Here is a 17,791-nt window from a genome sequence, read left to right on the forward strand (position 1 = left end):
TCTAAGGCAAATCCAGTGGCGCACATAGATTTTTTCTAAAGTTCTCCGTTTTCTCATAAATAAAGAGACATTTTTTATTTTATATGTTCTTAAAAAAATGACCCTTTTTAACCATATAAATTTGTTGGTATCTGCGATGAAAAAAGGCGGAAATATAGGGCATTTTTTGTTTACGTATTAGTAGGCCGTACATAATATGTTCAAAAAGACGTCATAGAAAAAAATTCAAAAGATCAAAATACCAGTTCCCTTCTTCAAATGAAAGAAAATAACTGACCAATATCTAAATGACCATATTAAAAACAAAATACGTATTTAACGTTATTATGCTGTAAATTATTTTAAAACACAAATAACCTTATACAGTTAACTAATTTTAATTGTAATTAACTAATTGTAATGCCGAATATTCTCATCATTTATAGAATTTTGATAGAATAATTTCTGAACATTTCTTGCCCTCCAGGTTGGGAGCCACTTAGGAGAGCTTTAAAATGACGTATTTCTCAACCATCTTGAAATCGTCGAGAAGATATAAAACTACCCCCAATAATTAAATTTAAAAAATATGGGAATGATATAAATCTTCCAGACGGTTTCAAGGGGGTTGAGCGATACATGGTTTTGAAACTCTCCTAAGTGGCTCTTCAATGGTATAATTGAATATCTAGGACAACGTCAGAGTTTTTTGAGATTACGAAATAATTATAATTAATTTTAGGACACTTCATTATGGGGGACAGTTTTATATTTTCCCGATGGTTTCAAGAGGGCTGAACAATACACCATTTTGAGCTCTCCTAAGTCGCTCTTCAATAGCATAATTGACACAACGTCAGATTTTTCTGAGATTACTAAATAATTATAATTAATTATAGGGCATTTCATTATTGAGGGTGGTTTTATATCTTCCCGACGATTTCAAGGGGGTCGTGCAATATATTATTTTGAAACTCTCCTTAGTGGTTTTTCAATGGTCTAATTGAATATCCGTCAGCTTTTTTCGAGATTGCGAAATAGTAATTAAATTAATTTATTGTTTGGGGCGATGCGAGGGGAAAACGTGTTATCCAAGTCGAAATCTAACTTCAGCCACATGTTCTTTCTGTTGTATTTTAACAAAGGCCATGTATTATTATTGACTTCGGACACACTGTACATTATCTAATCATTACTTCATAGTCACAACTGTAAGTGTAGTCGTAGTGTTGTAGGATCTCACCTATCACAGCTTGACTATTTTTTTAGAGCGCCTTTAACAGGTGAAAATAAAATATCTCCGGACCGATTGAATCCGAATCATACGTTCGACCTTTGGACTCGAAACTGAATTAACGATAATTGCGCAGACTCATCGCACGTCGCACAATTTGTTTCTCTTATCTACGACGTTTATATTTAAAACATTGAACCACACTAAACGCTTAATAAAAAATCACTCGAGATTCGATGCGATAGGTGCCGACTCGCGGTTAAATGTTTGGGTTGATCGTGATCGCGTTGTTGGTGTACATGTTTCGTTCAGTGTGGACCAAATTGACGTCGAGGCCTTTGCCCAAATTGATTGAGAATGCATACTGGGGTCCGGGAAATCCCCCGGAAAATCCCGACACGACAATCAGAGAATTCAAAATTAATTTTCCAGGAACGGTACGTACTAAACCGTTCAATTAACAATATATAGAGTGAAGCCGCGATAGTTTTATTATATTTCCAGGAACGGTACGTACTAAACCGTTCAATTAACAATATATAGAGTGAAGCCGCGATTTTGTAAAATGCACGTTTTAATTTTGAAACGGTACTAAATACCCACGTGCAGCTTCAGGCATCGTGGTTGTTATAAAAATAATAGTAAAAAACTTTAGTGATCCATAAAGATATTGCAATGAAAACGTATTAGCATAGGTAGGGCGGATAGAGTCAGAACTAAAAAAATTCGAACTATTGCCAAATCAGGTATTGTGAATATTAGGAAGTCCTTGGAGGCTGTGGATTGGAATATTTGCCTTGGTTCTAACGATGTCAACTTTATGTCTTCATTTATATTGCACAAAGTTCAAGACTTGATCAAACAAAATTGTTCTGTTAACAATATTCCTCATAAAAAATCACCGGTCAACTGGTTTGATAAAGATCTAGTAGCTCTTAGAAACAGAGTGTCAGCTGTTAAAACTCTCAGTAAAGTCTCACAGAACCCTCTTCATACAGAAGTGTATAAATCGCTAAATAAGGAATATAAACAAAAAATTCAACAAACCAAAAAAGCTGCTTTTGATGGCTTTATCGAAAAATCAACCAATAAAAACAAAGATGTCTAGAAAATCGTTAACTATGAAAGAAATTGTCTTGGGAGATGTGATAAAGAATCTGATTTATCAGCAAACGATCTTTTGACAATTCTCTATCATTTATATAATTTTTACATAATATTTTCTCTGGAACGCTATAGTTCTGTCATCGTTTGATTACGCAAATCTGGGATATGGAGACTCTCTTTCTTGGAAAACCCAAAGGTCAATACAAAAATTGCAAAACACTTCTCATTTCGCCCATAACGTACATAACCGTAGACATATATATCTTTTTTTGAAAAATTTTAATAATTTAAACGTAGATAATCGACCGCATTCTGCATTTGTACAGGTTTGTTTATAAAACTATAAAATCAGATTGACCGGCTTATCTTAATGAGATGTTGGAACTCCTATATTCCCAAAGAACAAGAAGTAACCTAACCTACATTGTTCCTCGTAGGATATGGAATAGTCTTACAAGTCAAATAAGGAAATTAGGGCTATCTGCATAAAGAAAATTAATAAAATCTGAATTGATTACAAAACAAAATCTACTTTTAGAATAATTAATTTAAATATTCAATAAATATTTTTAGTTTTAGTGACAATATACTCACCAAAACATTAGTTTTTTTTTTTTTTGAAAAATGGTGAATGGTTATTATAATCGAAAATGAGCCCGTGTTGTCAAAAATTGATTTGTGCTGTAATTAATGAAATTATATTGCCTTTTTTTGACAAATAAAAGATATATCATTATTATATTATATTACTATTATTATCGCCGCATAATCTCTCCACACCTTCGATCCGTCAATTTATTTGTTAAATTACATTAGCTCATTACATAATCGTATAAAATTCGCTATCGAGGTTGGACAGGATAACTCTATTATTTTTTTTAGACTTAACTATTACGAAAACTCAAAACAAATTAGATTTTTCCATTTACCATAAACCTTCATACACGGACACAGTCACCTTTATACACACAAAATGGCTGCTTCTATACACAGACTTCTTAATACGCCACTCTCAACAGAAAATTGCAACAAAGAACTTAATATTATTAGAACTTAATATTATTAAACAAATTACAGTGAACAACAATCCGTCCACTAACGATGAAATTATAAATAAAAAAGAAATACAGACGACAGTAAACTCTATTTATCTGAAACCTAATTCAGAACACGAACAATTTAGAACAATTACGTACATAGGAGAACCCAGTGAAAAAGTTTCAAAACATTTGTCAAAATGTGGTGTAAAAATAGCTTTCAGATCTAACAACACAAGAGGAAAATTTTAAAAAAACAATAAAACGAAATGTCCAAAATTTCAAAAATCACGTGTCTACAGGTTGAAATGCGGATCTTGTCCTAAATTTTAAATTGCACAAACATGTAGATCCTTCAAGAAACGCATTAACGAACATAAAGAGCGTTTAACAACGATAGTCTAGATTATAATTATGCTACACACTTAAACACATTTTTGACGACAATTTTGATATTTTACATACAGCCACAAAAAGTAGAAAATTAAATTTATTGGAAGCCATGGAGGTTAATAAAATGAGACAATCAAATGTATTGCTTAACGATCAATTAGATTTAAATACCTCTCCATTATTAAACTTAAACTCTCACAACAAGATTAATTAAGGTTTTATTGTCATTTTTCGGTATATATAGTAGCAGGTAGTTTTGGTTAGTTTGTTAAAAGAAGTTACCAACTAGTGACCACTAATGTTCCCCATTGAATTTCAACGCGTTAAACCAGGTCTTTGTTGGTCATTGTCATTGTCATCCATTAGGGATGCGCTTTCTCAAGAGATTCTGGTCGCCGATCAACCAACTGATAAAACCCTCAAAAACTCTGTGGACAACTTTTGTTATTGAGCTGTAGACACCGATATTTTTTCGTTTCTTCTTCTTCTAGTGACGATCCTCTATGGATGTTGGCAATCATGTTGGACCATACAATCTTGTTTACAGCCGCCCTGAATAAATATACAGTCGTCATTCCCGTCCATTTTCTGATATTTTTCAGCAGCGATGTTTGTCGTCGCCCCTGACCTCTTCGACAATCTATCTATTTTACCCTGCAAGATTAGTTGGATAAATTAATATTTCTTATTACGCGTCGCATGGCAGAGGTACGCCATCTTCCTCACTTTCACGTTATCTATGACTTCGAGTTGCTGTGTTGTTTGTGACATGGTAGGAGTATGATATCTTGAGCATGCGGCGATAGCGTCAATTTCAAAGACCTCCAAGCGCTTAGATCTGTCAATAGGAACGTGAAAAATACATAACATCTTAGGACCCGTATTCTTATAGTAAAATATACTATTTTGAGGCGGTTAAAAACTGTTCTGGCTTTCTCTATACGGCATTTGATCTCCCATTCCTTGTTCAGGCTGCAGCCCGAGTACGTCATTTTATCTTTAGTTTCCAAGACTTCATTATTGGCCCTAAACTGGTGGTATTAGGACTCATCGTTTTTTCTAACTACAAGAATTTTGGTCTTCCTGCACTTGAGCTTCATACCAATCCCTCAGCACTATCTGCTATAAGAACTGTATTGTCCGCATACCTTAAATTACTGATAGTCTCTCCATTGATCTTATTGCCTTCCCCTGTTCCACTAAGCGCTTATCTTAACAGTATTTCGGAATAAGTGTTGAACAAAACTGGTGATAGTACTCCGCGATTCTTGGGAGGTTTCGTTCTCTATACGCACAGTCGCTCTCTGGTGCAAATACAGAATAGTTACGAGGCGCATGTTTTTGCTGTCGATACCAGACTCCATTGGTATTTGAAATACTTGGTGGTGTTGTACCTTGTCAAACGCCTTCTGGAAGACGATGAAACAAGCGTAGACATCGCAGTTTACGTCCCTGGCCTTCTGTATCAGGACCTGAATAGTATATTTTCACATATCCTGCTTGGTCCCGCGTCTAAAATATACCCTGCGTTCCTAATGCCATTCACATTTTAGCATTTGGTGGATCTGAAATATCGTCTGGAGAACGTGAGGCCTTTGGTGCCGCCACTGGAAGGTATCCAGCAACAGTATGGCATGAATACGGACCTCCTCAAAAAGGTGATCGCATTTTGGATCAAGGAGTACAACTGGAAGGAACGCGAAACTTACCTGAATCAGTATCCTCAGTTTAAGACCAAAATTCAAGGCCTCGACATTCACTATCTCCACGTGAAACCCAAAAATCCTGGAAACAAGAAGGTCGTGCCGTTGCTTATTATTCACGGCTGGCCTGGATCGGTGGTCGAATTTTATAAGGTAAGTTACGTTTATTAAAGGAGCAAATAAATGAAAATTAAAAAAATTATAAATATATATAAAGTGCGGTAAACGGCATTTTTTAAGTCACTCGTTTATTAAACACTCGCTCCGCTGCGCTCCGCTCGTGTCAAATAAACTCGTGAGTCAAACGCCGTTTACCGCACTTGTTGCATAATATACTATTTTTACAGAAGAGAGTAGAAAAATGATTTTTTTGTAATAATATAGAATTTATGGCATTTATCTATTATAAATATATTGCTAACTACAGAAACAAGTAACAATTAACAATATTGAGAAAACCTGAAAATTGGTAACGTTTATTTTCGCAGGAAATGTCAAAAAAAAAATGGTTTGGTTAGGAAAAGTTTTAATAAAACGTAACGTAAGATCAGAATTTAAAAATACATATTGTTGCTATTGCTATTATTTCAAATTTAACAAAAGCCATAAAAAATATAATTTTTGAATCGACTGCTATTAATTTGTGTAAACGACACCCTTGCTTTTAAACGTTATACGATTCTACACGGAAGAGTAAAAAATTTAGGTCCCTAAAGAAATTAAAAAAAAAAATGAGAAAAAAAGTTTATCACCAAATAGTTGATTTAGTAAGTGCTAAATTATCTATCTACTCTATTTGGTTAACTGAATTTAAGATTTAGTCGGAAGATGATGTGATTTTGAGGGGGAACAGAAAAAGTCTTGTTTAGTTTTTAAAACACTGGGATTTTGTAAATTTGAAGTTTTGGGGTACCCCTCGTATCTCGGGAATCCGACTAAATTACCTTCTTAGAAAAATGATGGCCAGGCCTAAAACCAATTGCAGTATACCAGTCTCCTATCTGGATCACCAGCATGTAAATGATGCACTACGTTGACTTTATAAGGGTTAAATTTATGATTCTTTAATATTTTCTGAACCCGTCTTTGGTACTCCCACATCTTGTTCGATTCGCTTAAATTTTTACCTATTTAAATACATATTCAAGTTTTCAAAAGGATTTTTTTTAATAGCTATTCTTTGATATTTTTGAGTAAATTAACATAGTAAATTAAGTTTCTGCAAAGAATGCTTCACTTTTTTGACAAGGAGATTGACATATGCGTTTTTTTGAGTACTTCGATTAGTTAATTAATTAAATTAATCGATTAAATTATGATTTAAATAAATATAATTAACTTAATTAATTAATTAAATTTAATTCATTAAACTAAATAATTTATTAAAATAATTTTTGAATTTTAATTGACTAATTTAATTAATTTAATTTATACAGTTATTTAACACTGTTATACATTTTTGCAAATCTCCTACCAAGCCAATCAAATTGGCTTATAAGGTGTTCTATTAAAAAAAAACTTTTTTTTTCAAAAAAACGACACTATTTAGAAAAAAAACATTTCGATATTTCATAGGATACCCGAGATACTAGGGATGCATCAAAAATTCAAGTTTTTAAAATCACCCTGTAATTTAAAAACTAAGCGAGTCATGAAATTTTTTGTTAGTTTCACAAACAACGGACATGCCCACAAATAGGACACAGTCTACAGAGAGGTAGTGTTGATGTCCTTTACAAGCAAACTGAACATGATTAAAAAAGATTGCAAAAAAGTTTCAGGTACTGTGGGGGCTGCTATTATAAAAAAAATTGTGCCAGTAATTAAAAATAACGCAGGCTTCAAAATCCTAAAAAATATTTTACAGGCAATTTCACTCATTTCAAAAGAGAACTGGATTTGTATAAATTAGAAAGACACTTAATTCCAAACACATGTTTGCAGATAGAAGACATAATAAATATAAAATAAACATAAACTTTCTTTTGTTTTTAAAACTGCAAAGAATAGTTTGTTAATTTACGAATTGCGTGTTGTGCAATGAATGTATCAAAAGTATTGTTGAATTATTGATTACATTAAGTTTTTATAATCACAAGTAATAATTATTCACTGTAAAATTTCCTACGACACGATCAACGTGCGTATCTATAAATAAAAATCTTTTATTACGACTTTTTTTGTTTCATTTATATCTATTCAAATTTTTGAAGAACGGGTTTAATTATAAAGAGATTGTACTGGTTTTATTTAAAATAACATTAATGTTAATAAATTTTTCATGTTATTTGCATTATATTCTGAAAATTTTATACTTACTTATAAGTGGTACTGGACGATAGTTTTCTGAGAAGATTTCGTCGCCTTTCTGAAATAGTTTTACAATAGAAATTTTCATCGGGAAAGTTTTCCGTTTCAAAAAGTTTGTTTATTCAGCAACGGTTTCCGTTCTTATGTGGTCAAAACCAAGTGATTTTTTCCATTTACAGTTTTTTTCTAATTGTAATTGTTTTGTTGTCTTTCAGTTGTTGTTAATTAGTTTTGCAAAGAAAAATTATAAATTAACAGAGAATAATATCTCTGCAGACATCAATGAAGCGGAATTTTGAGCCCGATAGCCAAATTTATGCTTTTAGGTCATTCCTCTGTTCACCGATCCACAAAACGACAGAAATTTCGTATTTGAAGTTATTGCGCCCAATATTCCGGGCTACGGATTTTCCCAAGCTGCAGCTAAACCCGGCCTTGGTGCTGCCCAGATGGCTACTATATTTCGAAACTTCATGAACCGTCTCGGCTATGATAAATTTTATTGCCAAGGTAAATTTTTATGAAAACCATTTTGTTGTTAGCCCTTAAAAGCGGATAATTTTCATTTTCCTAACCGGAAGATAGGAGATCTACTCCTTAGTTAAAACGTTCTAAGTCATTTTTTTTCGAATTTTGCGTTTTATTTATATTTTAGTAATGCAATATTATTTTTATCTATTTTCTATGTTATAAGGTTGTTCGGAAAGTCATTTCGTTTTTTCCCGTCAGAGGACTTAATTACGTTTTTTCGAAACCAACTTCACACTTAAGCCGCATAACCATCATATGTCTTGAGAGCTGATATTGCAAGGCTTGTGTGTGAAAAAGTTCTATTAATTCTACGCAGTAGTTTTTGGTTGGTGCCCTTTTAAATATGGAGAGCAATAAGCAGCATTTTCGTCATATTTTACTTTTTTACTTCAGAAAAGGTAAAAATGCTGACCAAGCGAGAAAAAAATTGACGGATGTGTATGGAGAAGGCGTGTTAACAGTACGCCAGTGCCAGAACTGGTTTGCAAAATTTCGATCCGGCAATTTTGATGTCGAAGATGCACCACGGTCTGGAAGGCCGGTCGAAGTTGACAAAGATGCGATAAAGGCATTAGTTGATGCAAATCGGCGAATAACCACACGAGAGATCGGTGAGAGATTAAATTTGTCGAATTCGACTGTTTATGGCCATTTGAAAGGCATGGGCTTAACCTCGAAGCTCGATGTGTGGGTGCCCCTTGTCCTTACGGAGCGAAATTTGTGTCGTCGCGTTGACGTGTGTGATTCGCTCCTCAAACGTCAAGAAAATGATCCATTTTTGAAGCGGATTATTACTGGTCAGAGGTCATGGAGCAGAAAAGATGAACCGGATCAAAGCGTGTCAAAAGTCAACATTCACCAAAAAAAGGTGATGCTCTCCGTTTGGTGGGATGTCAAAGGAATCGTTTTTTTTGAGCTTTTGCCGGACAATGCAACGATTAATTCAGAAGTCTATTGTCATCAACTGGACAAATTGAATGATTCACTTAAAGATAAGAGGCCCGAATTAATCAACAGGAAGGGTGTAGTGTTCCACCAGGATAATGCGAGACCTCACACAAGTTTGGTCACTCCCCAAAAACTTTTACAGCTTGAATGGGACGTACTGCAACATCCACCATATTCTCCAGATCTGGCGCCTTCCGACTACTATTTGTTCCGGTCCCTGCAAAATTTTTTGGATGGCAAAACCTTTACCTCAAATGAAGATGTCAAGAACCACCTGAACCAGTTTTTTGCCAGCAAGGACCAAAACTTTTATGAGAGGGGAATTATGTTACTGCCAGAAAGATGGCAAAAGGTGTTGGACCAGAATGGCCAATATATAATTTAATAAAATATTTATTCATTATACGAAAACTGTCTTTCATGTTCCCCAAAAAAAACAAAATGACTTTCCGAACAACCTAATAGAATGTCCTAAGTGTTCATGTTTAAATTCAAAACGTTCCATCTAGCATTTACTAGAATAACTAACTCATTGAAATTTTAGAGATAGGGAATCCACAACCGCCGAAATTATATTCTATAGTTAAATTACATAAACAAGATATGCCCATTAGGCCAGTAGTGCCTTATGTAACAGCTTCAGCAGTTAAACTCTCAACAAAATTAGTACATATTTTAAAGTTCTACACAGATTTCAAACCAAAATTTGCAATAAAAAATTATTTTCAATTAATCAACCAAATTAAAGATATCAAAATCCCTTATAACGTGACGCTATTGTCTTTTGACGTACAAATCTTATTTCCCGGTATTTCACTTATGAATGTGATAGATGTAGTAGATTTCACCCTAACTCAGAAACAGATTAAGCCATTGGTGAAACAAGATTTTTTAGATTGCTTAATAGTATCTTTAGACCAAAATTATTTTGAATTTAATGGGCAGATTTACATCTCTGAGGAAGGTTTGATTATAGGAAATCCACTTAGTCCTTTGTTAGCCGAGATTTTTATGGATAATTTGGAAAATATCATACTAGAACATCCTTTAATTAAAAGTTTTCTATGGTGGTATAGATACGTGGATGATCTCTTTGCTTGCTTTGTTGAAATCGATGGCAATTTAATTCTTTTTAAAATTACATTGACTCATTACATAATCGTATAAAATTCACTATCGAGATTGTACAGGATAAATCTATTAATTTTTTAGACTTAACTATTACGAAAACGCAAAACAAATTAGGTTTTTCCAGCCATACATAACAACTCAAATCACCCTTATACACACAAAATGGCTATATTTCACTTTTTTATACACAGACTTCTTAATACGCCACTCTCAACAGAAAATTTCAACAAAGAACTTAATATCATTAAGCAAATTGCACTGAACAACGGCTATAATACGTCCATTATAGATAAAATTATAAATAAAAAACAAATCCAGACACCAGTATTACAGTTACCTGCAAAAGTATCTTTGAAAAGAAAAAAAATACATGTATGCTCTTTTTCATTACCTCACATTTGAGCGAAACGAATTATATACTAATATGGAACCTAATCTATTGTTCTAGGTGGCGATTTTGGTGCAATAATTCTGCAGTACCTATGCCTTTATTATCCCGAATCAGTATTAGGATACCATACCAACATGGCAATTCTAGGCACTGCGTCGAGACTGAAGACCATTTTAGGCGTTATTCGCCCTTCGTGGATAGTGAAACCGGAACACCACAACAGAGTATATCCTTTATGGCAACATTTTCAGTCAACGATGCGTGAGACTGGATACTTACATTTACAAGCAACGAAACCAGACACACTTGGTAGGTATAGCGATGAACATTCAAACATTGAAACAATAACTGATAGATTAATATTAATAACAATAAAAATAATAATAGTAATAATAATAATCTAAAACTGAAGCAGAAAAAATACAAAAATATGAAAATTTGGCCGTGGAACTGAAAAATATTTGGCAGCTGAATAAAGGGTTTATATACCCATTTGTAATTTTGGCGGAGGAAATTCTCTCCAAAAATTTAAAAGACATCGGACTTCCACAGAACATCGTGGAGTACGGACAGAAGGCTGTCATACTGCAACTAAGTTTCTGAATTGAGTGCAAGCAAAGCCTCGGCTGAAAACAGGAGAGTAAGAGTTGAGATGTATAGCATAATAATAATTACAAAAAACCGATACATCTGAGTTTTGAGAAGAAAAAATAACAACCGACGAATACATGTAAATGTTTACTTGGCGAAATATCGGCCTCCCCAGTACATTTTATAGCAAAGTTGTAATATAACTTTTTGAAGGCATGATTAACTAATGAATAACATCTCGGGTGATGCATTGCCGAACAGGGCATAATAAATCTTATACAAAATTTTAGGTGCCCCAACATTTTATACAAATTTTTGAAGAAACCCGCGTGCCGAGTTTGAATAAATTTTAATAAGCCAATCTTCAGTTATTCAATTAAATATGATGGCAACATTGCAAAAGGTTGACGAAGTCAAGCTGGACAATGAGATATCAAGTAAAGACACGCACATTTAGTTTCACACGTTTTAAATAAACTAAGTATGTAGGTGTAGGTATATGATCCCTTAAAACGTTTTTGGAAAGAATTTCATTTAATGGACAGTTTAAGCGACAAGGAAGCTTCCAGGGACGACTATAAATTTGGCCCTCAAGTAAATTGGCTTCGAGTATGAGGTTTTCTTTGTCTTTGGACATTTGTGTCGTTGTTAAGTGTGAATGTAGTTACATTCATCAGTCATCTCTTAATAAATTTTTGCTACCATGTGTAAGGCTTGTTCTAGGCTATTTGGCCAATGTCCATCTCTCGCCCGACTATCCCACTCACAAATAAAACATGGAAATTTAGTATAACCCTCCTGTTTTCCTAATATCATACACAGCACTTCAAAGTCACCTCAAAGCATCCACTGATGTTCTGGGTAGTTTATTTTCTTCAAAAAAATTCCTAAACTTTAATACATTGCTTTTAAATTTACCGAATGTGCAACGGGAACCAAAGCCAGTATGCTACCATTGTGCAATGAACATTAAACAGGCACCATTCTTCTTTCATGTACGGCATATTTCCTAATTTTGAAACTTAGGAATATTGCTGCACTGGCGGTCATTCCTGAGTAAAATATTGACATGACTTGTTTTCGCGATCTTGGTAAAAGTTTGATATGACGTCAGGTACCAGATGTCACGAAGTCTGGCCGCTCACGATTCAGATGAATCCTTGGGAAGGTTAAACACTCTGAAATCTCAGTCATCTGGGCCGGAATTAGATTCCTCTGATTCTGACGATATGGCGCTTTCTAATTCTTTTGGGGCGTTAGGTATCGGTACATCTGGTCCACGAGGAACTGGTCGAAGAGAAGAGTCAAGATTGGGATACACAACGTTTTCGGTTGAATCCTTGAACAATACACGAACAAAAGTAACAATCATCACCGTGATTCATAAGCTCTCATTATACCATAGGAACACCCAAGCTTAAAAATTTCTTCTTATCTTTTTTGGCAGTCTCTTAATGCTTCAACGCAAACGGAACAGCCAGTATGCGGAGCCTAGGAGTTATAGTTTGCCATTGCTTTAGTACGCCATAACTACTGCATATATAACAAAAGTTATTTGTTTTGTTCACACAATGTCTTGTTTCCATATTTATACGTTCTAGAATACTAGAAATACGCAACAAGGAAGACAACAGCCGCGAACATAGTAGCACGACGACCAATACAACCAAACTGCACATAAGCAGGTTATTGACCCTTCTGCGCAAACTCAGTTGCTTTGCAGATAAATCTAATATTATCCGGTGTTGCCAAATCACATTTAATTTCATAAAAATCAATTCAGTTAAAAATTATACCTAACATAGAACAAACGTTTTGAGGACATATAGATTTAGAGCGCTATAAAAGAATGACTCAAAAATATTGCGTTGTTTTCAAAAAATATATACAAATAAGCAAAGAGCTTTAAAACATCAAAAGCACTGTAGACCTGTGTAATTGTTTTGGCCTGAAATCTTAACCGTTTGGACGTGTCATTATTACGTGAAATTATTACTTCGTTTTTCTTCTTGTGTTCGTCAAAGATAGTACAAAAAGGATCAAAATTGAAAATTAAATAATCACTATAAGTCACCCAAGTTCGAAGTTATATTTTAATCGCGTATATTAAGCACATATAAGTATGTCCTTTTCGCCACAAGTGAATAAATGTATTAAATTTGAACGTGCCTTTTAACAACCCCCGCGGGAATCCAACAAGTAAAATTGAAAATGTAATTTCCACAGGGGTCGGCGTAACCGATTCGCCAGCCGGATTAGCCGCGTACATTTTGGAAAAATTCACCAGCGGCACCAATATCACGTGGCAGAAGCGCGAAGATGGCGGCCTCGACGAAAAGTTCACCTACACCGAACTGTTGGACAACGTAATGATCTACTGGTTGACTGGGACCGCGACTACCTCGTTCAGGCTCTATTCCGAAACGTTTAACAGATCTCACGGATTTTTAAACAGCTTAGGGTGAGCGACTACAACAAATCCTTGCAATATTTTGATAATTTTTCGGTTTACTTTTTACAAAACGTATGGATTCCTCCTGCATCGGTTGCTCTTTTAACGAACTTACTGACGTTTCGCCGATCATCGTGTTGACTTCTTCAGAGCTCGCATTCAGCTCTATACCTGCTTATAGTGGGTGTCCCGAAATTAGAAATCAATATTTTAACCACATATTCTGTGACCCAAAATAATGATAAAGGTTCATAAAAACTAGGGTTCAAAACGTCTTAGTTTTTAACATACAGGGTGTTAATTTCGATTTTTTGTAAATATTTTCGAAACATATAAATACTTTTAAATAAAATTTAGTAAAGTTACTAAACTTTTTAGGCCCTATTTCAAGAACTAAAACTTAGTATTGAATTGTCGTCAGAGCTGGGCAACACAGGGGAGGCGTGGCGGAGTTTTCCACGTAAATAAGATACCCTTGTCGCACCTCGCTAGAACACAACGTTTTCGGGAAAAATACTTTTGAAAATTTAATTACAATTTTTTTTTATCTTAATGTTTACAATCGAGGTGCAGATAACCATTAGTAAGCGCTGGAGCTTAATAACGCGTTTCATTTGTTTGTGTTTCTGGGTGAATAAAAATTAATTATTCGACAGCTTTCAATTTTGTTCATTGTTGTAAAAAATAGTTTTTCTTTGGAATGTTCTTATGAAGACGAATCAAACTATCAACTGTAAAGCTAATTATTTTAATAAAAATTATAAATTTTACATTTTATAGAAGGTGCTCAAAAAGGTTGCCTTGTCACATTGGTGACATGTTTGGTTGCTTATAGATTTCTATAGATTCTCTGATTAGATTTAGGTATAGGACACACACACACACACACACACACACACACTCACTGTGTTTGTCGACGGTCTGTGAGCACAAACTCTCGAATCTTTTCAATATTTTCGTCGATTCGAGCAGTTGATGGACGTCCAGAACGAGGTCGGTCATCAATTGACTCGTCGCCATTTTTTAAGCGAACAAACAACTGGTACACTTAGGTTTTTCCCATCGCATCGTCCTTATAAGCTGTTTTTAAAACCGAAACAGTTTCGGCAGCACTTTTACCGAGCAGAAAACAAAATTTCAAAGCTCTACATTGTTCTTATAAATAATTTTAAAATTTAATTTAAACCACAAAACTTTTGTATAAACTTCTTTTTTCTCAAATCACTAGTTCCTGAAAAGAGGTACGTACGTTCGTACGTTAAATTTGCAACAATATAAACTAAACATAACCGAACAGGCTTCTAAAATAAAAAAAATCACTAAGGGTCAAAATTTATCGAAATATTGCACTGGTCGGCCATTTTGTAGCGATTCGACGACTAATCTGAGTGCTTCTTAGCAATCCGATCGAGGTTCCCACCGCAATAGCCCGATTTAAGTACGACTTCTACGTCGCGGACGGCGTGGTAAGGGACGTTTTCAAGAATTTGGTCCAGCTGAACGATTTCGATGGCGGCCATTTTGCTGCTTGGGAGGAGCCGCGAGTGTTCGCCAAAGACGTATTCGATGCGGTAGAAAAATTCGAGAAGATCGACAAAAAGCGCCAGTGAGATGGGAGAATAAAAAAAAATGTAATTCGCGAAGTATAAATCCGAATTTTCAGAATGAACAAGAAACGCAAATATGCATTTTTATTATATGAAAGATTCTGAACATTAATGTTATTTTAAATTAAGTCAGAACCATTTCTTTATTAAACCGGATTTTCATAAATACTATAATTTTTTTTCCATTACCGCACACTAGTTTCAATGAAAATAAATATAAAAAAGAAATGTTATAAAAGTGTTTTTATGTAACATTTTAAAACACAAAAGTTTTGCAGTGACAAATCTACATCTTACTGGCTTTTGCTCTCAATTATGGAAGTTACCTGCCGACGGCACCAAAATTAAGGACGGACTCTCAAAAGTTTTGGTAGTATTTTTTTTTTTTTGGTTAATTTAAGGGCGTATAATATTATTAAATTACATAAGAAAAAAAAATCACGTTAAATATGTACAATAGATTTATAGTTTCGTATCCTATCTAAGACGCTATTGAGATTAATTATAACAGGATTTGTGCTGTCTTGTATAGAATTGTAAGAGCCCCCAGTTTGCATTATGGCCTGTACCGAATTTTTTATGCTGTCAATTTTTTTGAAACCAATTTTCAAAAATTTCAACACTTTTATCCCCATGATAAACCAATCCTTAATATTCACTGCAGAAAAGAGCAAACAGTTTGGAACAAATGCCTCTTCTGATCCAGTGTGTATTATGGTGATAAGTTTTGCTTTATTTGAAGGTGCTTTCGTCTAACAGTTTTTTGTGTGTTTTCTAATCTAATAGTAATAATAAACTGTCTATAGAAAATCAAAATATTAAAACATAAGTAATAATACAGGAGTGGCGACATTTGCAAAATGCCTTCCATGTAACCACAAAAACAACAGCACCGACACCATAATTGTCAACAAAATATACTCCCGTATATACATCGTAAATACAAGAAATAGACGCACATCATAAACTCATACGGTTTTATTAGATACTGGCGAGCCGAATAGACAATATAAACGGTTTTTTGGAGGACTTTATTGTGGGAAGGGACATTATAGCACAAGGTATAAAATAATTTAACTGCGTTATAGCTAAAAGATCTCTGAAAATTTACCGAAGTGTGTATAGGAACGCAATATCTTAAACAATGACGGGTGTCTCGATTATGAATCTCATTTCCTCTGCAAAGTTTATCAAACAAATAGAGTTTGGTGAAAAAAAACAAAGGTGGTTAACTGAACTTTATATAGGTCCTCCAGGTTGAGCCAACCAGAGAGGCACCGTAAAATATGGTCCTACTTTCCGAGATTGTAACTAAAATGAATACAAGCATTCTGAAGTCGTTGGAATCTCTCCTTATCTCGATTAAGTATAGCTGGGCAATAGACAACATTGCAATAAGCAATAATGAGAAAATGTTTATGAATATACAATATTCTCAACTTATAGAAGGAGCCAAGATGCTTGGAAAACCGCAAGTCTGAAGAAGAAGAGATAAGCTCATCATTTACCGTAATCATAAATGAGGCGTTCTTTACAATATCTTCCCTTTTATTTGCAAATAATAACATCTACGTTTTGTTATTATTCAATAAGAGGGTGTGAGCCGCAGATACCTCCGAAATTATTTTAGAACTAAATTTATTTTAGTAGCCACATTTAAAGCTTCACTAGCAACAAAAGATAAATATAACTGAATATCATCGGCGTATTGAAGAGATTTACAAAATTTGAGGAAAGTAGAGAAGCCAGCTGTATAAACTGAGAACAAAATAAGTGCTAGAATACTACCCTGGGAACACCCCTCTCCAAAGCAATGGCATCAGAATGAGTATTTCCTAAAATTACACTTTGGTATCTCTGACCAAGAGAATTAAAAAAAAATGAAAGAGTGTTCATGCGGAAAGGTCTACATCAGAACTACCAAGAGATCAATGGGAACTAGACTTAAGGAACATAAAGCAAGCTGCAGGCTAGGACAGACAGAGAAGTCTGCAGTAGCTGAACACGCACTGGGCAGCGGGGAACACAGGATGCACTTTGAGAGCTGTAAGTTACTAGCATCGGTCAACGGCTATCACAACAGACTAGTCAGGGAAGCCCTTGAGATACAAAAACACCCACACAATTTCAACAGAAAGGAGGAGACCCTTAGACTCAACCAAATCTGGAACCCGATCCTTAGGAACGCCCGAGCAGTACCGATCGATATCCCGAGACCAATCGAAGCGGAACAAGCCCCGCCCACCACTAATCGGCATAAATACAACCTGCGCAGGAGAAATCGTCAGTGTACGTCCAACATCGTAGAAGGAAGGACCTCTGAAGAAGCTGGCCACTCGTGCTAGCGAAACGTTAGGAAGTAATTCCAACCGACGAC

General features: G+C 34.7%; 1 protein-coding gene across 1 annotated transcript; it reads left to right on the forward strand.

The window, feature by feature from the left end:
• The first annotated feature begins 1,366 nt into the window (after positions 1-1,366).
• On the forward strand, positions 1,367-15,602 carry LOC132707803 (juvenile hormone epoxide hydrolase 2-like). The gene is made up of 6 exons (XM_060679759.1): positions 1,367-1,650; positions 5,304-5,606; positions 8,090-8,273; positions 10,822-11,073; positions 13,582-13,816; positions 15,207-15,602. The coding sequence occupies exons 1-6, from the start codon at positions 1,477-1,479 to the stop codon at positions 15,415-15,417; spliced, it is 1,359 nt and encodes a 452-aa protein (XP_060535742.1). The 5' UTR covers positions 1,367-1,476; the 3' UTR covers positions 15,418-15,602.
• The last annotated feature ends 2,189 nt before the right edge of the window (positions 15,603-17,791 follow it).

The sequence above is a fragment of the Cylas formicarius genome, unplaced genomic scaffold (assembly GCF_029955315.1).
Source record: "Cylas formicarius isolate icCylForm1 unplaced genomic scaffold, icCylForm1.1 PGA_scaffold_10__41_contigs__length_53128322, whole genome shotgun sequence".
NCBI classification, from domain to species: Eukaryota; Metazoa; Arthropoda; class Insecta; order Coleoptera; family Brentidae; genus Cylas; species Cylas formicarius.

Coding starts and splice junctions, on each gene's coding strand:
- LOC132707803 (XM_060679759.1), top strand. CDS start 1,477: ATGTTTGGGTTGATCGTGATCGCGTTGTTGGTGTACATGTTTCGTTCA. Junction 8,274..10,821: donor TGATAAATTTTATTGCCAAG/GTAAATTTTTAT, acceptor CTATTGTTCTAG/GTGGCGATTTTGGTGCAATA. Junction 13,817..15,206: donor GGATTTTTAAACAGCTTAGG/GTGAGCGACTAC, acceptor AGTGCTTCTTAG/CAATCCGATCGAGGTTCCCA.